Here is a 21,264-nt window from a genome sequence, read left to right as displayed (position 1 = left end):
TGCTCGAAAGCGACGAGGACAGTTGTAGTTTTGCGTGCATTATGCATTAGTTCACCGTTGAAAAGAAAGTAGAGGTCGCAGTGGCACAGTCTGAATGGCAAGTACGTGTTTCGGCCGTCTTGTAAGTTTGAGAGTCCGTGAATGGGACCAGAAGTACAAATCCATTCGCTCTCGACGGGCTGAGGGCAAGCTGCACGACCGGCTCGCCTAGATTGGCGTCGTTGTCCCAAAGACGCTGATGGACTAATGCTTTGGACCTCGTTTTTGAGTCGGATCGCTAGGAATACAATTCGATTGTTTTGACAGTGAATAAAAAGATCACAACGAAACCGTTTTCAGAAATCAGTTTGATAAAGCACCGCAGAATTGATTGCGTACTTTTAATAGCCGCTGTTTCCTTCGGTCGACAGCTTAAATATGTGTGTCACCCCCCCCCCCCCCCTCCTTCCCTATATTGAGTTATCTCTTGAATAGAGTCAAAGACGGCGTAAAGTCCTTTCGGCCTATGCCCCGTACGCTGCCTCCACTTTGTGTGCGGCTGGTAAAAGAATAAAGCCTAGGGTTGATACCTGCTTTTGTTACAAACGCATCAGAAAAGTTCACCAGAATGGTGTGCACCAACGTTTTCTAAGTGGCAGCCTTGATGGATTATATATAGATCGCGCTGTTTTATGGCAAATATTCAGCAGCAAGGGCATTATGTTTCTTTTATTCTATTAGTGCAGCGGTCTGAAGACTGGCTGCTACGTGGCTGCCACATGTAGCTGTCGAGCCTTTGGACCATGCGTCTCCTTTACGCGGCTCGCTTTACTCCTAAGCACAAGCAGTCATTCTGCGAAACCGACACGTGCGAACACACTTTGTTCTCAAGTAATGAACAAAAATTGAACACACTTTGTTCTCAAGTAATGAACAAAAATTACAATGTGCATTGTTCAGAAATTCCATTACTCTTGTCTTAGTCTCATTCGGTTTTCCGCTCTTGTAAGACTTGAATTGCGAATCAAGTGCCGACAAAGTTATGGCTCCATGGGGATATTTTTTAGACAAATGCTGATAGCCGTACTATGCAGTGATTATGATTAAAGTCTGGCTCTGTTGGAGAAAGTCTTAGCACAGGTGGAAACGGAAATAGGGAGGAAGAGAGAAAAAGCGGCTGGTGACCTCCTTCGCACATCGTTTTCTACAATGGGGGGAAATTGTTTTTCTCGGTCTCTGGTTTTAGTAAATGTGTTAATAGTTTTTATTAAAATTCACTGCGACACTGACGACAATAAAAGGCGATGTCCTGCTTCGTATTCATGCAGTCCTTATATACACGAGTGTGTGTGTGTGTGTGGGGGGGGGGGGGGGGAGGTCTCTGACCACCGAAACCTCCTTGACTTTAAGCCCTGGCACTATCTTATTAGTTTAGTGAATGGCGATTCGAATATAGTTACCGACCCGTATGTTATGGAAGTTTGTTTCTTTTTACGAATTTACTCAAAAATGTCAGCAAAATCGTCATGATATTTGCATGGGTGTAGAACTTGGCGGAATCGGTGTTGAGGGACAAGTTTTAAAATAATTTCTCTCATTTTTTGATAAGATGGCATAAAAATCTGCGGAACCGCGTTGCTGAAAAACGCAGTCGGAAGTCCAAGCTTCACAAAATGAACATTTCGCTCACAGACCTCTGCTAGCTGGCGAACGGAGGTACGGTAGTTGTAATGCGTCGCATAGCGGGCAGTGGGTGCCCATATACGACTACGTTTTCTTTTTTCGACTTGAAGACGCGCTGATTTATTTATCAGTCCATAAATTAACAAAGTATTTTGCAGGGGATGAACGAAAGCAAAACTAGCGGTGAGGAAGGGACCGTACGAGCGTTGCGATTGCGTATGACCTCTCCAAGGCAATGCCGCAATTACATTTGCATTCTTGACATTTTTGACAGGAAACGCCATGTTTCGCCCTGTGCCCAATCCAGCTGCAGCCATCGGCAACCTCTAAATGCGTACTCACGCCCTGCCGGGGTGGCGCAGTGGTTACGGCTCTCGACTACTGTGCCCAAGGAAGTGGGATCGAATCCCGGCCTCGGCGGCTGCGTGTCGATGGAGGCGAAACGGAGTGGCGTCCGTGTACTGTGCGATGTCAGTGCACGTTAAAGAACCCCAGGTGGTCGAAATTTGCGGAATCCTCCACTACGGCGTCTCTCATAGCCTGAGTCGCTTTGGGACGTTAAACCCCACAAACCAACAAAATGCGTGCTCAAAAATAAAAGACCCTCATAGTGCCAAGAACTCCTGCTTAAACGAGATTTCATCGCGAGTTAGTAAAATAAAAAAGTTTGAAATTCATGATAAGCAGTGTTTAAAAAAATACAACGCTATCACGAGAGATAACGCTGAGCGCTAAAAATCAAAGAAAAACACAAAAAGATATCGGCGACGAGGGACACGTGACACGCATGCTATAACCTACAAAAAGTGCCTCCCGCTCCCTACAGTCCCTACCTGCGAGCCACTTCATACGCGACTTTAGCCCCTACCCGGGGACTCAGATAAGCTCATCCAGCTGGCTAAAAACGCCCTCGCTACCCAAGGGATAGCGGCCGTCGTTTAAGCGGGGGGCGGCCATTCATTCGGGTCGCTCGTCTGTATCCGCTGGAAATAAAATTTCCCCACCACCACCATCCCGCTGCAAAGCGGTTTTTTACAGCCAACACATCACAACCATCACCAGCGGCGCTCATGAGCAAATGTTGCATAAGTTAGCGCATGGCCGTCTGTACTTGTTATGACGCTGGCGGCTTTCTGGCTGGTGATTATCCGGACGGGGGCTGTGAGGCACGCCGTAGGCTCGGATCACTTTCTGTCGGACGGGGTTAATCTCAGCGGGGAACTGTGCGGCCGGACAAGCGCTCAGCGCGAGCGGCGAAGGAGTCGCGCTTTCGAGGAGGTCCCTCCCCCCTCCCCCGCTGCAGCCATTGGCCGCGCACGGCGGCGGAAGCTGCGAGGGCGTCGTATATAAGTGCGTCCCGCGTGCCGTCGCGGTGGTTTTGCCCGTCAGGCACACGATGCGGACCACGGATTGCAATGCGTCGCACACCTTCTACGACGACGTAAGTGTCGCAGCTGGGGTTGATGACACACCCAGGGGGAAGTGGGTCGGGGAGAGGCGGGCTGCTCCTTTCTCCCGATTTTGTGTTTTATTTCGTGTGTGCTCTGCGGGTGGTCCTCCCGCGGATGCTGTGGTACCGAGGAGCCTTTCGCTCCTCCAGCGGAGGAGGGGAGCGCTTCTCTCTCAGCCAGAAAAACGGGAACGATGTTTGTCGGCATCACGCCACCGCCGTCGTCTGTGGCCTTGACTACTTGCGTCAAGAGGAGCGTTGACGTGTCCCGGGGGATCACCGTCCGTCGGCCGATGTGCGACTCATTCGCATTGGCGGCCGGCCCAGCGATACCGCGAAGGCGCTGTGCTTTCGGCCTAGGAGCGCCGTGGCAGCACCCAGACGCGGAGGGAGCGCGTTCCGCTGCAAAGCTGCCGCGAGTGTGAACTAATAATGCCGTGTTCTGTTCGCGTGCCTCTTTCGTTTTGCGCGGTTGGTGTCTCTGCCACGTCGTGCGTGTTGACTCTAGTGCGCGGCTGACAAGTAATCGCGGCGGTCGGCCTCCGCATGATGCAAGCGCGCTTCAGCTGGAAGGGGGAAAGCGTGTTCCGTTCACTCCATCGAGCCCAGCCGCGCTCCTTGTGGCGCATTGCTGCGATATGCAAGTCGCTCTCCGCTCAGCTTGGCATCGAGCGAGCACACGCTCCCGTTTTAAGTGACTGCGCTGAGAGTGCTTTCGGTCGTACCGCCACATGAGGTGTTTGAACGATGCGTCCAGCTTGCTTTCTTTATATTTTTTAAGGTTGGAGAAGGCGGGCATTTTATCGACTCCTTTACATCGGTATGCTGCCACATTTTCGAGAGCAGTTCCTAATTCTGTTAGATTGCGATTATAAGTATGTTCTTTTCATGCTAACCTGACAGCGAGACCTTTGAGAGTATGCTTGAAAGCTCCCCCCCCCCCCCCTTTTTTTTTTTTAATATGGCTCAGTGCTGCATATTACGCTACTACCGCTGGAAATCAATTTGTGTTTTGGCAGTTCTCGTGGACATTTCTGAAGCCAGGTCAGGAGACTGACGGGAATGTTGAATGCATTTTTTTCCTTTGCTGTGAGCTTATCGGCAATTATGAGCCGTGTCATTACGGTGTCAGTGAGCCGGCCTTGCTAATCGCTGCAATTACCGCGGGAGCTGCTTCAGCTGACTTTTGCCCCCCTTCGCGCGTACAGGGTTTCTTGACCTGCGGGGGCTCAGCTTTATGAACAGTGGAGCTCGGTTCCTTCTGCAAGTCTGCGACTGATAAAAAGATACAACATGCGGGAAAGCGCGCTGCTGTATTAGCGCTGGCTGGTGTTAAGGCAGAAAGAAAAACAAAATGCAAGCTTCGTGCAGTCCAACGCGGATGCCCGAGTGCTGTTGAAGGCACGAAGTCGACACTTCGTTAACGTGTCCTCTCCCGTTATCCCCTGGCATGTGAGCGAATCAGCATCAAATGTGTCGGCGTAAGGACTGGCATTTTCGCAGATGTTGAATACGAGGTTCGGCTTTTAGTGAAACCGAGTGTATGTACTGAAGTGGACTCACTAATTATTGTTTCGCGTTCGTTGCAGCTCTCGGCTGTCTTGTGAGCCGGGAGTGGCAAATTTTGTTTCGTTTGACATTGTGCTTTGAACGGCCCTTATTAGTCATATATTACCTGCGCGTTTTCGGTCAGTGCTTGTAATACAACTTGCGAGGAAAACGGGCGCAAATCACTGCCTTAAGATTTGCGTCCCTTCTCTTCGCGCGCCCCGAGTTGCAAGAAAAAAAAAAAAAAAGAACGCTATCCCTGGCCTAGTTGCCGACGATGAAGCACAGTTGCTCTGTCTGTTTAGCTTCGTTCACGCAGGTCATCGCGTCCTATTTATCTGCCGCGCCGATAAGTTTACCTGTGCGCAACGTGCCGCACTCTGAGCTTTGTGAGCCGCGGAAAGTTGCGCGCTACCTTTTTGTTTATGTTTGTTCGGTGCACGGGTTTGCGATGTGCCTATTATATGAAAGAGCGAACTTCAGGAGCAGGAGAAAAAGAAAAAAAGATATTTTGGCTTGGTACGCAGCAGTTTTCGCGGAAAGTAGGAACGTTTTGTTCCGCGAGGGAAACATTTTCCGATGTATCCGGATTAAGAGACGGGTGAATTCTTTCCAGGTCGCTTACGCGCAATTTATTTTCTTTTTTTTTTTTTTTTGCATAATGGGAATTAAAAGTTGCACCCAGAACAGAGGAGGAGGGGAAGAATCCATGTACACCATTCTTTTTTTTTTTTTTTTTTTTTTTTTTTACGAAATTATTAATTAGCGAAGACAAGAATGAATTTTTCCTCAACTGCAGTGCTTGTAAAGAAACAAAGCCGAATAGCTTTCTTTTGTTGCTGTAAGTCTGTGCTCGTGCGGACGCTAATGAAAGTTAAAACCTGTTCCACCTTGGGAGGCATGCATATCTGTTACCGCAGGGAAAACGAGGTAAATGTGGTTCTTCAATAAAAATTACATTTTTCTTTTTAAGCTAAGGTAGGTTAATCCCCCTCGGACACCTGTTTTAATTGCATTTCTTGACTGGAATGAAATAACAGTATACACGACCTACCACGCGGCATTCGCATACGACCGCTAAATAATGTAAATTGAATTTCTTCTGTAGCGTTCTTAGGTTTCAACAACCAGTCGATAGCTGTCACTTCAATGGTGGGTCACATGACTCATTTAAAGAACTGCAATATAATCGCCCATACATTGTTTGTTGTCTTTCTAATTCTTAAAGCAGGCGGGCTTAAGCTTTTGTGGTGAGTTGGAACGACGTATCAGCGATTATATTGCACTTTTCGCGTGCGTGGTGACCTAAACCCACCTTTCACGACACAGACATCGTGTTCGGTTGTTGAAACCTAATTTCAGTCTGACAAAGTTATCTCTGATGCATCGTTACAGTGGAAAAAAAAAAAAACGCAAACATTTTGTGTCTATCTCCGTTTAGATTTAACACACGACGGAAGAGTTCCCGGCGCACAAGCTCTCACCTGAAGAGTTTTGAAGAAGGGCCTGTCACACTAGCACGACACGACGCCGATTCGTTCTGCCAACACCGTCTCTTTCTGATCTTTGCGTCAATGTCACACTGCGCCGACGGAAACAGTCGGTCAAGACTGTTGTCGGTCAACGGTAGCCCAACTCCTACGTCACACTAGCGAGACAGCGTACGAAACCTCTCACCGACTCGGCCCTCTCGTTCTCACTCTCTTCTTGTGTCAAATGTTCCCTTTCTTCATCATTTTATTTCTTTCTGCCGTGTGAAATTTACTTTGTAAAGCTACTGCCTTTTCTTATTTTACCTTGTTTAATCTCACATTTGTTAAGAAGCATAGGAAGTGGCGCCTTATTTTTAATTTGACCATACCAAGACGAGCGCCTCAACACTCGTGATCATGCTCGTGATTATGCGCCGAGACTGAATAGTGCCCAGTATTTCACGGCTGTGGTTGCTGGTCAGGAAGGCAGTATTCGAAAAATAAAAGCTGTGCGCGACAAATGAGAGGCAGTAGACATTTAAAAGAACAGATAAACATGAAAAAAAAAAATGCTACCCTCTTTGCGGAATCGAACGTACGACCTACCGTTTGATTGCCAACTGCGCTAACCACTGCACCACAAAAGCTAGGCCTAACTTATAGGGCTAGGCAGTGTGAAAATTGCGAAGGCAGTAGGTGGTAGGAGTGGTAGCAGTTTAGACTGTCCAGCTTGCTGTTAGTGTCATATTGTGCAGTGCAATAGCATGTGCAATAGCTGTTGGTTCTGCTGCAAATGCAAGTCGTGCACTTTCCGGCCACATAATTCTTTGAATTATGGCATAAAAATTTCTTACGTGATGCGTAACGTAGCTTTGAAATTGGCTTGCGAAGTAGCGACGCAGCGACTAGACATGACACTACCGAAATGCTGGATGATCGGTAGCTCTATAGGCTGGCTCCAGGAAAGCAATCGCTCATTTCTTTTTCACGTACTTCGTTCAATTTGGAAAAGTTGCTCGGGGCTTCGACACGCGCTGAAAATTGCGCACTCCGACTGGAAAATGCTGCCGTTTACATTCCGCACGCATTTGGCGGCCCCGCGTATTTTGGCGGCTCGCGCTCGCGTATAGGTACGGGATTATGCATCAATTATACTTTTTTTACATATATTAGTGCTGAAAGGTATTCGCCGTCAACATATACAGTCGGCTTCGCATTTCGAGAATGTTTTTGCGAGGCGACCGATCTCGCGAAGACTCGGCTACTGATAGTCGGCAGGCTGGTTTTGTCGGTGTTCTCGGCCTCAAAGCCTGTCACAGTGAGAAGACGTCTGGTTTTCAGTCGTATCGTTGTCGGCTTGTGACAGCTTGGTCGGCCGCAGACCAGGGTCCGCCGACGAGTTGGCCGACCGTCGGGTCGGCGTCGTGTCGTGCAAGTGTGACAGGCCCTCGCTAACTGCCAGTAGGTTAATTGGTGCAAAAAGTGAATGTCTTTTGGAGGGAGTTTTTGCAGGATTCTTGACGAAGCGCCCGCCGTGTGCGATTTATAGTATCGGCTTTAGCTATATATGTATGTGTGTGTGCGAGACATATTGGACGAGATATGTTCAGGAGTCTTAGGGTTAGCGATGACAAATGCTTTGCAAGTCCTGGCACTGCATGGTGCAATGATCGACGCTACCAGGGTGGCAGTCAATTTTCCGCACTCGGCAATCAAGGCTGTGATTTTCGTCTTGACACGACGTGTGTATCTGGGATGTTAAATTTATCGCTCTCAGAACTGCACGGTTTCCTTTTACTAGGCAAATGTAACTGCTAGCCGCCATCAGTCGAAAGCGGGCTCACTCAGTCCCCGCCCTGCCGTATTTATTTTGGACTGCATTTGTTGCTAAACAGTCACGCAGGTAACTGGTAGGCACCATGTAATCCGCTTTAAATATGTCGCAATGTCACGAAAGCCGACGAAACATCTCGTGCCTATAAGCACCGCTAACAGTCGTGGCAGGTTGCGTATTATTGTTGGAATTTTTGCACTTTTTTACAAGGGCCTTGAAGTCTGTGATAAAATCGTGCGATGTTTTGGCAACTGACGACGTGATGCACAAAGAAAGGGGCTTATTTTTCCAACTCATATGAACATACTTGAGTCTGTCCAGTGTGCGGCATCTGTGATTGTGCTGTGGAAGAGTCGCCCCGGGAGAAATCGCGGCGCGTCTGGTATACGTGGCCGCGGGAACGTTTCCGACGTCTGTGCGCGTTCCTTTTCGCCGCTGTAAGCGCTAATTAGTACCCTATACGGAAGTAAACATTAAGTAGCCTGACCTCTAAGTGCACTTAATATGGGAACAGGGTATTCTTTTTGAGGCCTGGGGCTCACACACTAAATAAACGGAACATTTGTGCTGTTGGCAACAGACGCATATTCTCATCTGAGACAACATTCATTAATGTAATTAGCAGTTGCAGAAGACGTTTAATCGCAGCACTAGATATCTTGAGAGTCGCAGTTAAAGGATATCGAAACCTTGGCTAAAATCTCGTCAGAGATTCGCATGTCTTGAGGTGAGGTTGCCGACCATATTCATTCTACATCTTTAGCGATAAAATCTACTCCAGATCTCGGGCGGCATATCCTGCTTTTTGTGCTTTATGTGTCGGGTGGTATCCTACGCTATCGCGTCATAACAAGGCGGGGCTCAAGTGTCCCCCATAATTTTGTAATGGACGTCGCTGCGCCCACACAGCCGGCTCGCGATTTTCAAATTGCACGAGAAGTGGGAAATTTTTCTAGTCACAGCGCTAAGGGTCATAGCATTTTAGAAATCTTGTTACTAATGGTCTGCTACAAATTTCTTATTGCAACCATGCTGCCTGTCTGTTATAGATGAGGTGTACACGGTGCTACTCTTGCGAGCCATCGGTCGGAGGTCGAGCCGCCAACCAACACATACAAGAACACGTGCCTATGGAAACGGGTCAGGCTGTCTGGCGTGGCGGGTTCGGGAAGCGATTAAATGTTCCCATTTAGGGTTGAGTTTCGTTCCCTTTCCTTTTTTTAGAAATGAATTAATTCATGGCCTACTCAGTTGCCACCATACGGCTGATCCTCCTCTATCCGGCTTATTGATTTCAGGCGACTGACGTCCTAGCTGGTTGCCGATTTGGTACCCATCCTCTGTATGGGCAGTCATTGGACGGCTGCATAACTGTAGCTAGATGACGATTTCGTGCAATTATTGTTGTTGTTGACCTTATAACAGGTGGCACATACCTACACATGGGGGTCGGTTATGCTAACCCTGAGAGCGACAAAATCCTTGTTTCGTCTTCCTTTGTAGAATGGATCACCGTTCACTCCATGATTAGCGATGTTGCAGGCTGCGCAGCGTCCTTGTCAGTACGAACACGTCGAACACTGTCTGATACGGCTCGTTTTTAATTGATGCTTGCCGTGTTTTTGCTATCTTAGTTCGTTGAATTAATCCCTCTGTTGTTGCGCAGGCATGTATTCGTTTCGTTGGCTGTCTGTAATCCAGAATTCTTTTTTGAACCTCCGTGATGAACGCACTTGGGCTCCTGGCAAGCTTAGTTTTCGCTGTAATGCGCATATGCATGCTTCGGTCAGGCTGCCGTGCTTCCCTTTTCCGAAGACACGTAGTGGTTTACAACCTGCGGTAGCCACAGTGGACTGGGAGGCGAAAGACTGCGTTCGACCGAAGCCAAGCTAGAGGCATGCTTCTGCGCTGGTCGATGGACCTTCGCGAAGAGTGCCGGGGAAAGGAGGGCGATTGCGTCAGATAAGCCGGCTGAAGCAAGTGCGGTTGTTATGACAATCTGTGCCATTAGCTGATAAGCGCTGGCGGGGCTGGACTTTCCCGGAAGGAAAGCTACCATGCCTGCCCCTCGTTTTATCTGTACTCTGGCGGCCGTTTCTCACCGATAAGACAGCGATCGTCGGCTGCTTCACTGTGCGAGATCGGGGCCGACGCTTCACCGAGGATGCCGCGCGTAAGCGATTCTCCGATGCAGCAGACTGCGGGTGGCGCAGAAGAAGCGTAGCCGCTGATCACGAGCGCACTCGTGGCGCGCCCGAGCGCGGGAGACTAGCTGTTGACATGCTCGGTTGTGCGGACGACGGCGATAGCTGCTTACGCAAGGATCGCTTTCGTGAAGCCTCTTTCATGGAGGCCGTGTGGCCCCCCGCCCATGAAGAGGTGCGCGGATAGCCCGACGGCGTTATCGTGGCTCCCGCAGGGGCGGCAGGAAAATTCGCTGCCGATGGCTGTCTCGCTGTGGCTGAGGGCGATTTGTAGGCCGCGCGGTGTCTACTGCTGGCCTTGACTGGACAGGTTACAGGCTCGGCCGAAGGCATCGCGTTGTGCGCAGCCCGACTTTCGTGCGAGTTTGTTCAGAACGTGTGTCGGGTACCGTGCCGGTGAGTGAATCTGTGGCCTTTTCCAGGTTCACAGGGCGTCTCAAACAATAACCGACGGCATGCCAGCAGCTGCCTTCGACGATGGCACCCAGTCAGGCGCTCCCAAGAAATATTACCGGGCACCACTTCACAGGTCAGTAAAGACTCCCTTGCTCTGGGGTACACTAAATGCTAAATCGCCACTTCACGCCAAATTTCAGGATCTTTGTCAACCGGAGCCTTCACCTGGAGAAAATCAAGTTTTTTGGCTTCGACATGGACTATACCATTGCTCGTGAGTTGTGGCAAGCATTTGTGTCTGTGCAGAAGTGACTTTTTTTCTTGTTCATAGAGTACAAGTCCCCCGACTATGAAGCCTTCCAGTTTCATCTGCTAGTCGACCAGCTGCTGTCCATAGGATACCCAACGGAGCTCAAGCAGTTTCAATACGACTCGCTGTTTCCAATTAGGTGAGGCTTAATTCTATATACTGTGCTTGTGCCTCTTTCCATATTTATATATGTTCTGCTAAAGACGCTGTTATGCTGTGTGTGCCCGTATAGGCTCCGTAAAAAGCATACTGCCTGAGGGGTTTTATTCTAAGCGGTTTAGCAAGGCTGCCTAGCACATTGGGCTTGGGAGCATCAGTCATTCTGGCTGTCTATAGTTGCATTATGGTTTGGTTTACAGGGTTTAACGCTCCAAAGCGACTCAGGCTATGAGAGGCGTCGTAGTGCAAGGCTCCGGAAATTTCGACCACCTGGTGTTCTTTAACGTATACACTGATATTTGACCCAAAGAACAGGTGGGAGCTGGCGCCGAAATGAGGCTATTGCTAACATATTTAAATAACGCGCCGAGAGAACGGCGGCGGCGTAGCAAGGACGCTCGGTGGCAGTGCGCAGACATCTTGGTGCACAATTGGCACAATTCTAAGCCCCCCCCTCCCTTCCTCGACCAGAGATAAATGCACTGCGCTCAACTTTTTTTTTTTTTTTTTTTTTTTGTGGTAAAATTTTGTCGCCATCTTGAATTTCCCGTTCCAGGAAAGCGCCCCCCCCCCCCCCCCCTCCGCTTGTGTGATAATTTCGCTGTGTGAGAGGGGGCGCTTGCTTGGTATGTGTGCATGGGTCACATTGAGTGCACATATTTTGGCTACACTTGAAGGCCAATGCAGGAAATGAGCAGATGGAAACGCATAGGTAGTGCTGGCTATAAAGTGGAATGTTTATTCATTGCTGTAAATAGTTTCTAGCGGCAAATACTGATGCAATATACTATGCATGAGGGTGTCCCCAGGTAGCACCGAACATTAGGATGTTATAAAATTGTTATCTAAGTTGCCTGAAAGTTGCCTTAACATTCTGTAACATACTTCTAACATTAGTAGAACATTCAAAAGAAACATACTAATGTTTACTTTTGAAAGTTATAATAATGTTATGTTTTATGTTGCATTGCAAACATTATTTCAATGTTACAAACAAATGTTTTTCTAATATTGTCTCCTAAACGTTAAAATATATTTTGATCATAACTATAAAGCAATTATATATTTCAAACCCTAAGCCCCAGTACTTTTGCCCTTTTTCTTCCAGTAACCAAACTGTTTGCAGTAACTTCTTTGCAACTAGAGCTTTGAAATGCCTGCCATAGAATGAAAGCATAGTCTTAATATTTTGTTAGAAAGTTTTCATTATTATCCATTCTCCACTATGACTCGTTGCGCTCTAGTCAGCAATGGATATAAAAGCTTGACTTTGTTCAAAGGTGAGTGTAGTAGTAGTGCTGTATTATGGAGTTTGTTGTACTGTATTTTGGTCTTTGCAAAGTGTGCAAGCTGTGTACCATCGCGAGCTGTGGGCCTGCATGCTCCGGCAAGGTTAATCTACATTTTCACGAAAGTTACATTTATGTTGCATACATGTTAGGTTTATATTGTTTAAATGTCTATCCACACATTATACCAACCTTAATATGTAACATTGCTAAAACATTAGAAAAAAGGGACATTAACAATAGCAAAATAATGTTTGACTGCAACAAAAATGTAACATTGGTCTAATATTTCAGTGCTACCTGGGTAATAGAAGTGCTCATCTTTGTATACATAATGTGGGGACTTAAGTTTCCACAAATTGGTGGTAAATGATTAGAAATAGGTTAGGAATAAGATGGGTATTGCAAAACTAGCTAGCTGTACCCCTGCATGTATATTTCAAGAAAGCACATACCCATAGGCGTGCGCAGGGTATGTGCTTGCAGCGAATGCAGCACATGCCCTGCGGCGAATGCAGCAAATGCAACACATACCCTGCAGTGAATGCAGGAAGTATTATTGCAGCGCTCCATCCCCCCCCCCCCCCCCCCTTCATGGCTCCTACAGCCTAAACACAAAGCAAAGATAAAGAATGCCTATAAAACATTTAACATTGATGTAACTAAGTAGCAACACATACAAAATATTGTGTGCTGAAGAAACAAAACAAGTATCGCCATGGATGCAGGATTTATACTCGACAACTCTTTTCTAGTCCCCGGCTTTCCGGGGGAAATAGTGACTTGGAACGCAACAGCACGACGAATCCTCAGCCACCAGTATAGCAAACTAAAAAACATCTGCATGACCCTGCTTTTTTAGAAACGACTGCACATGTCCGACAGAGTCGAGGTATGGGGGCAAACTTGGCGCCCCCCTTAGATGATTAGGGAGGGGGGGACGCCCCCCCTGCCCCCTCTGCGCACGCCTATGCACATACCTACATTCAGGTATACTGAACAGGCAGCTCATATTCTTGGTAATATCAAATTTCATCAAAGCTCTTGTGCTCTATTTTTTATCACAGGTTCATTATGAAAGAACCAGCTTGCATGATGTTTTGCTTATTTCATCGGTTACATTTCATATCGTCGGTACACCAAGAAGAAAACTTGGAAAACGAAAAAGCGACTGTTGCGCATAATTAGAGTGATCATTGACTGCCTACTTTGTTCCCTTTCATACTGCAGGGACCTGCATGTATGCTGACAGTACTCGCTTTGTCTGCATAACCTTGAACTCGGTCTGCAAGGCCGAAGTTGTGTTAAGAGCAGACATTGCACTGTTCCAATGCGCTAACATACTAAATAGTATGTAATGGATGAAATTCACTGTACACACTGTCTTGCCTGCTTCAACTTGTGTACGTCTTTTGCTTTGCACAAGTTGAAAAACAAATTTTATGAGCGGTAGTTGGCTTTGTACTGCGGTCACTGCTACTACCAGTGGCCAAGGTGCCTGTGTGCTTTGCCACTTGTAGCGGGGTGAAGCATAATTTTTTGTTAATTTGACATTGTTGCAGGTGGCTACCACTTTTGTGTTTACAGCCATACTTTGCAACCAGTTTTTTCAGTGGGTTAACACAAGTGTGTGAATAAGAGGCTAGGTGGTGTTTTCATTGTGTCAGAAGTTGCGGAGTATATTTCTCAGATGGAAGTTGTTAGGAGGTTCTGGAAACTGTAGAAATATGAAGTAAAGCTTGGAGGGACCCCAGCTTGGTAGTGCTATTTAAAGAAAAAGCACTGCACACCTCCTGACATATTCTGTCTGTGGGCATCACTGACAAATACAGAACCACACTTGAAAATGCATGCAGTCAGCAGGTGTCAGACTTGAGGAAAAGGGTAGGAGCAAGTTTGTTCCTGTCTGTCATCCAGTTATATTTGTACAAGTGGTGTGCCTTGTCACTTTTGAGGCACATATAGATAAAATGGTGTGCAGGTTAGGTTTGGTTGCATCTGCTTGATCCATCTGTAAGTTCATGCAAATAGCCTTTACCCAGACTTCTTATGGCTTATTTTTAATGGTGCTCCTGCAGGGGTCTGTGGTTTGATTCTCAGTATGGAAACCTTCTCAAAGTTGATCCCTATGGAAATATCTTGGTGTGCTGTCATGGCTTCCAGTTTCTGAAGACGTGAGTATGCATTTTCAGATACAAGCCTCTCTTGTGGAGTTTACCTTGCTAACAATGTTTTGTTTTACATTGTCAGGGGAGAGATTTACAAGATCTACCCAAACAAGTTCATCAAGCTTGATGAATCTAGGGTATTTGTGCTCAACACTCTATTCAACTTACCTGGTGAGTAATTAAGTTGACCTTTCTGCTTTCCCTCTTGCCTGTAGCTCTACTTGATATTCGTCAGCATTATGTTGTAGTACTTGACTGCAGCTGCTGGCAGTATTATTCAAAACTGAGGAATTAAGTTTCAACTCTTTCATGCCATGCATGCTTTGGGGAGATTGGCAGTGGCTTTTCTTGCTAGGAAATATTTGGTGTTTTCTTTCTTCTACCATTGCAGTCAACATTTTTGGCTTGGATTAAAAATTCGGCCATGACTGTAGTTAAGGGTTAGTATAAAAAACAAAATTTCTTCAGCTTCTTAATTATGTGCTTACAGCTGTTTGACTGCAGCCCTATATAACTGCGTACCATTGGTGGTAAAATTTTTGCTTGCTTGGGTAGAGGCACCAAGTATGTATTTGTACAATACATGTTTGGCGAGTTGGTTTTTGGCCTCCGTAACTGCAGGGCCTCTGACAGCATAGAGAAAACTCCGCTCCATTGTGATTTTTTTGTGCCGTCAAATGCGCTGCAGTTATAAAAGGGACGTTAGTACTTCATCCCATTTTTCATCCTGCTAAAAGGTGCGCAGGGAATTTGTACACATGTGTGACCAGGTAGTAATGTTTCCCAGTAAACAGTTGAATGGCAGCTATAACATCACAAATAGGTTTAGTATTATGTGAGGCATACAAAATTTAGACTACTATCCAGCAGCACTGTTCTCACTTACTGCCATTCTGGCTGCTGAGGCAAGCTAGTGAAAGAGTTGGCATGGACTAAACTAACAAAGCAGGAATTTTATTAGTGCTTGTATGGTTGAAACGACCTTAAACCTTTGTGTGATGTCTTGGTCATATCTTGGCTGCTGTGACATTTTGAAAGCCGATTTTATCGCATTTCCTGACCGAATTCAGCGTTAATAATGTGAGTGCAGGTGCACGAAAGGATAAACGTTCCGAAAATGAGTTTTTCTCAAAATCGACTTTTGACCATTTTCGACCGTTCTAAGATTTGAGTCTCCTTTTAACTCTATGGCTGTTATCTTTAAGAATGTTTGCTAAGAGCACGCTAAGAGAAGCGCACTCTCCCTCGAGACTGGCCGTGACCTAATGTGCCTCGCATCGAGGCACACTATATTTTGACCAATCTAAACCGCCGTTATTTTATACATGGGGCCTATAGGAATTTTCGCAACTGGTAGTATCAAAGAGCACAGTTGAGGCTGGCATCAGTGCGCTTTTAATTTTCAGTAAACTTGCAACATTTTTTACCCGCCATTAGCACTAATAACTGCATTTCACTATTGTAAACTGCAGATTATGATTGATAAATGGCTTTTTGTTGGAATTATTCGTCTATGCTCATAATCATCAGCAGCTACATTTTGAGCCTCTTCACTCATCAGGGAATTTGACCTGAAAGAATCTGGGAAAACCTGGAAAAGTCGGGGATTTTGAAAATAGTGGTTAGCTAGACACCCTGCTTATATCTTCAGTGGTAATAAAACTAGCTTAAACATTTTGTCATTATGGTGACAATTGATGGGATACCTATTGCTTGTGTGTATTTTATAATTTTAGTAAAAAGCTTTTTGTGGGCCCTTTAAGAATTTATTTCAGTTTTGCTAAGGCTATCTGAGGGATGGCTGGTTTACATGGCTTCTTGAAATGGGCAGGCCCTATTTGGGGCTCAGTTAAGAACCATGTGCAACGTCATATTTTACAGGTGTAACCACCCATGTACAAATCTTGGAATGCCTGCAAAGCCTTTACGATTTTTGGCAGACATCATTATGTGTTGGCTGGTTAGAAGTCTTCACTTTGAACAGTTTTTCAAATTTTATGTTAGCAAATAACAAATTTTTGTGATTTGCGCTATTTTTTTGGTGCTGTTCTTCAGAATATGTACAGGTGTTGATACCATGAAATCCCATTTCTCATGTGGGCTTAACGGTGTTTCATGCAGTAAGCTCCAAAAGCATGCTTTGGAAAAATAGGTAGCTTCATGTAGTTGGTTCCTTACAGCTCAGTGGAAGTTAGTTGTAGTTTTGCTAGGTATTTGTTAACTGTCTGTCACCAGTGGAACATTCATATTTTTCTCTCAGCTCTAATCTAATTGGAGGCAACCACATTGTGGTGTTGGTGGGTGTTAAAGAACCCCTGATTGGCTGAATTGAGTTCTCCAATATAGTATCACTCATAACCCATGTCCACTTTTTGCATGTGTGCTATTCAACTGTTCATGCGATCTCATACTGTTCCAACCCATCTCATGACCAGGGTATGTGGTTAAGGAGTCGCAGGTGATTTTCATGCAATTTCACTATTGTATTTTCTTATTGCTTTCTGACTTTTCTTTTTGGCAGAAACTTACCTGCTTGCCTGCCTTGTCGACTTCTTCTCCACGTGTCCACAGTATATACCGTGAGTTCAATGTTCATGCTTTCATTTGTGTTATGTAGATCACATCAATTTTTAATTTTGTTATGTATATCTATAATTTTAAGTGCCCTCATTACCGAGAGAGCAGTGTTGAGAGGAATAGCACCGTTAGATGGTGTAATGCTGCATGGTACAGTCGCGAGTGAAAAAAACACACTAGTAAAGTGTTTCTGGAGTGGCAGATAACAAAGCTCTGCTCGGTGCTGCAGTTATGAATACGCCATTAACAAAAATGTCAAGCATGTTCACAGAAAAACAGCCATACCAGCTGTATGATGCAGTTTTCGTCTCTGTGGTGACGTCATTATGGTGATCTTTTTTTACTCACGACTTATGTGGTACCTGTGATCAAGTGGTTTTGCTCTCTGTGGCCCAAGAACAAAGGGATCTTGAATTACAACATGTTGGAGCATTCATCAACAAGCAGATTATGTGAATCATTTATGCATGGTAGTGTTTAATTTTGGGAATAAAAGTTTTTCTCAGATGTTTATCTTATGAGTATTAGAAGATGCATAGGCAGGCCGTTTTTCTTTTATGGGGAGGGAGCTTTTAATGATTATGTATTCTTCATGAGGGCTGCGCGAGATGAGTGATAGTAATTAAGTGTTCAGAAAAATTATGAACTTTTCAAAGTGATAAAGGATTTAGTGAAATAGTGTGCTTTGCGGTTATGGGCTTTAAAGGACTGTGGTCACCTCATCTTAATTGCATATTTTCTTCTGTCATCCTGTGGGATTTGCCTACAGCTTAGGTTAGATTACAGATTAGATTGGTTTTCATGTGATAGTATTAAAGATCCAGTTCAGCAGTAAATCCGGTGTCATTGGCATCAGTGTTGTGAGCAAAATATCGCTAGCATGGAGCTGGCAGGTGGTAGCTGGCAACTGACATGACTGCGCACTGATTGGATGTAGGGAGTGCTTGGCAGGAACTGCCAACGCGGGCTTGTCCTTTCATATGGGAGGGTGACATCAGAATCTGCCTGCCAGGACCCTTTGCATTCACTTTGCCCCTAGGACACGCAGGCACGTTCTTACGGCGTGGTTCAAGCAGCTTTATATGTCGGGTGGTATACTATGCTCCTCCATAATTTTCTTATTCCTCTAAACACTTCTTGCACATCACAGCCATAATTTGGTTGATGAAACCAATACATCAAGGTTTAGACAGATTGTATGTTTCGTTAAGCAGTAACTAAACTGATGAAGGAATGAATCCATTAGTATTAGATACTACGAAATTTCCAAGAAAGGTTAGGTGTTAATATAGCGCTAAAATATGTTGCCGCTGATTGTAAAATTACACCATTAATACTGAGAGGTGAGGTATGATGTTTTAGAGCATCAGAAGGGCATCACACTACGGTGTTCTTACAGTTGTGCTATGTCATTAGTATTATCTGAGTATAAACAGAGTTGTTGCAAAACAATCTCGTTGCCGATGCTATATGGCACACTAGGTGTGACTTAAAAAAAGGTGTCAGGTACTTTTTGTACTTGCAGAAATCTAGGTCGATGCTGTCACTTTTTTTTTTTGCATGGTTCACAGGAGGATTACAGCTTTAGTCATTCAGTAATATCAAGTCCTTATAAACCTTATTGAAAGTATGGGAAAATTATAATATGGGGTAATATTGTTAGTGCTGAAAACAGCAGTTGAAGTCTGAGAGCATGAATGCATTTGCTTTCAGCAACATGTTTTGCTTGTGGCTTTTATCAGTATGTAGCAAAACTGGGAAGGTGAAGTTTCGGAGTGGACAAGTTGAGGTGTGCTTGAACAACATGTAATAGATGGCATTAACCATGGAATTGTGACGTGTGAGCATTGGCAGCCAGTTGGGAGCTCTCGTTTGACAGATTTTATCCATGCATAATGCTTATGTGATGAGGCATTCTGTGTGGACTGTTTCGTAGCTAGGTGTGCCAGAAATGTCTAAGCATTGTTTGAACAGGCGTTGAATTGAACAGGTAGAACAAAAGATTGGTCTAGACGAAATTTAATGCACAGCTGCCATATACCATATTTTTAAAATTGTGGCAGGCACCTGACCTTTCGGTTACGGACAAAATTTAAGCAGTTTTTGTTGTTTATTAGGGCTTGTGTTTGCAGTCTCATCATTGATACTCTTAAAGTGGACTTTTCTCATAGACTTAAATGTCCTCCTTGTGTCGTTGGAAATATTTTCTTAATCCGATTTGTAACCTGTCGGAACAGTCAACCAACCTGCTGCTTGTTGGGAAGAGGCTAGCGAACTGTTTTAACTTGGTTAATCATTTGGTAGTAAAGATTACTAAAAATGTGCTCATGTCTTGAGTTACCTTTATTTTAATTCTTTTCCAGAACAAAGACCGGAGTGAAGATTGGCAATTTGTTCATGTCTTACAAATCCATCTTCCAGGACGTCCGTGGTGCTGTGGACAACATCCACACCTACGTAAGCTTGTGTAAAATCTTCCTTAGATGGTGCTTTCATAGTAAGGTGTTTAGGACACTGTTTCTTTTCACCGTGTTTCTGGTTAGCTGTTGGAAGTATTTCATAATATTCTGTATTGAGGTTTTGCATAATCTCTAAATTATTACAGTGGTATGTAAGTATTTTGAGTCTAAAGAAAAACGAGGTATAACTTTTGGCTTGACAGGAGTTGATCATCTATTCTAATCTTAATCTACTTAACTGTGACATAACGTGAGGCATAACTGTCATTAAAAGTTAAAGAAAATCTGTCAACGATTTTGTGGCAGATTTCTCACTGTAGCAGTTTACTGTTTGCAGAGGGTCGGGCCTTCAAACTTCTTGCCCTGTAATATATATTTTTTTCATTGAAACTATATATCATACTTGCTGTATGAGTCGCAGTTTATAACTTTTTGGGGAACAAGGCTGTTAACGCTATCATATAAAAAGTTCATTTTTTTAGCTCTTTTCTCACTAATCTTGGCCAGTCCAGTTGCTTTCATGCTTTAGCAGTTACTGCTAGTGGCATGAAAACCTTATTATTTTCTGTGCAGCTTCCATGTGATTGTACTGTTCTGTACTCATTTTTGCCATGAATTTTCATGAGTATTTCAAGCAATTCTGCTACCACTTATCCAACATGCACTGCTATTGTAACAAAATTCTGATCATTTTTTATGAGACTGACATGAAGGTTTTGTCATTGATGATTTTGTAACTATCCAGTGTGTGGTTTTTCTTCTCATTGGTGCTTTTCGGTATTGATCTGTTTTCAGGGTCAGCTTAAGACGGAGACCATCAACAATCTTGACAAGTACTTGGAGAAGGATGAGAGGCTACCTTTGCTTCTTGATAGGTAGGCAGTGGTTACAGTAGTTACTGCATTCTGCAGCTACATATATCAGTCTGCCACTTTGCTGTCATCTGAATGAAGTTCACGTAGTAGAGGATGCTTTGAGTTAAAATGTCCTCTGTTATACTACTCTCAGTGCTTGCTAAGCCATTGGCAGTACCAAAATCACTTGTTGGGTTTTTGGCATTTGAGGTTGGCAGTGTTCTGGATGTTTCTTGCTGTTGCAAAATGCAGTCGTTGTGGTGGCAACCCTTAATATGTGCTGCCACATTAGTCACTCACAAAGAAAAAAAGTTCCCCTAGCTGTGTCTCTGGGTAAGCTGTTCTCAATTTTGGTCAAGGTGGGCATCAGCAGCATCTGTTGTCTACTGTAATGTTTCTACATCAGTCTTACACATCTCTCATGAATTTTGATGCAACTGGACAGGAATATTTGGAATTATATGAAGAAAGCTATGGCTGGAGAGGAATCTAGTACCTGTGCACGTTGAGACATATAACTAGTATTTTGAAATATTGCATGCTTGATGCCGTGAAGTACTCTTGCCATTACTGGTAGTCCTATGAAGAGGCTGTAGTTTTATATATAACTGGTGATTCATCCACAAAAACACATCCGAGTGGACACAAATTGCAGCAATGAAAATACACATGAAGATAAGTTGTTGTTTTCGACCATAGCCTGAAATTTACTATTGAACATTGCCATAGCTTGTTTTATTCAACTGCTATATGCAGAGAATATATTTTTTAATTTGTTACAAGTAAAAGAAAAAACAGCCACATGTTGCCAGTGGGATCTGAACCCGTAAACTTAATGTTTCAGATATGGGGCTTTGTCAACTGACCTATTGTGGCGGTGGT

General features: G+C 44.8%; 1 protein-coding gene across 9 annotated transcripts in view; it reads left to right on the top strand.

Annotated features, from left to right (window-relative positions):
* The window catches only part of Nt5b (5' nucleotidase B), a 99,763-nt gene that overhangs the window by 65,541 nt on the left and 12,958 nt on the right, over nucleotides 1-21,264 (top strand). For 3 of the 9 annotated variants that reach the window (XM_084591286.1, XM_084591285.1, XM_084591283.1), the window contains 8 exons: nucleotides 10,593-10,699; nucleotides 10,767-10,840; nucleotides 10,898-11,015; nucleotides 14,403-14,498; nucleotides 14,575-14,663; nucleotides 17,014-17,071; nucleotides 19,433-19,526; nucleotides 20,324-20,403. In XM_084591286.1, coding sequence (XP_084447412.1) covers nucleotides 10,593-10,699; nucleotides 10,767-10,840; nucleotides 10,898-11,015; nucleotides 14,403-14,498; nucleotides 14,575-14,663; nucleotides 17,014-17,071; nucleotides 19,433-19,526; nucleotides 20,324-20,403 — 716 coding nt within the window. Of the gene's footprint in view, nucleotides 1-2,979; nucleotides 3,104-9,988; nucleotides 10,140-10,169; nucleotides 10,346-10,384; nucleotides 10,534-10,592; nucleotides 10,700-10,766; nucleotides 10,841-10,897; nucleotides 11,016-14,402; nucleotides 14,499-14,574; nucleotides 14,664-17,013; nucleotides 17,072-19,432; nucleotides 19,527-20,323; nucleotides 20,404-21,264 lie in introns of those variants that run through there. The other 6 variants (XM_084591284.1, XM_084591287.1, XM_084591288.1 and 3 more) reach the window with 6 other exon arrangements.

The sequence above is a fragment of the Amblyomma maculatum genome, chromosome 1, assembly GCF_055883805.1.
Source record: "Amblyomma maculatum isolate TAMU_Amacu chromosome 1, ASM5588380v1, whole genome shotgun sequence".
NCBI lineage: Eukaryota > Metazoa > Arthropoda > Arachnida > Ixodida > Ixodidae > Amblyomma > Amblyomma maculatum.
This window is presented reverse-complemented; position numbering and strand designations above follow the sequence as displayed.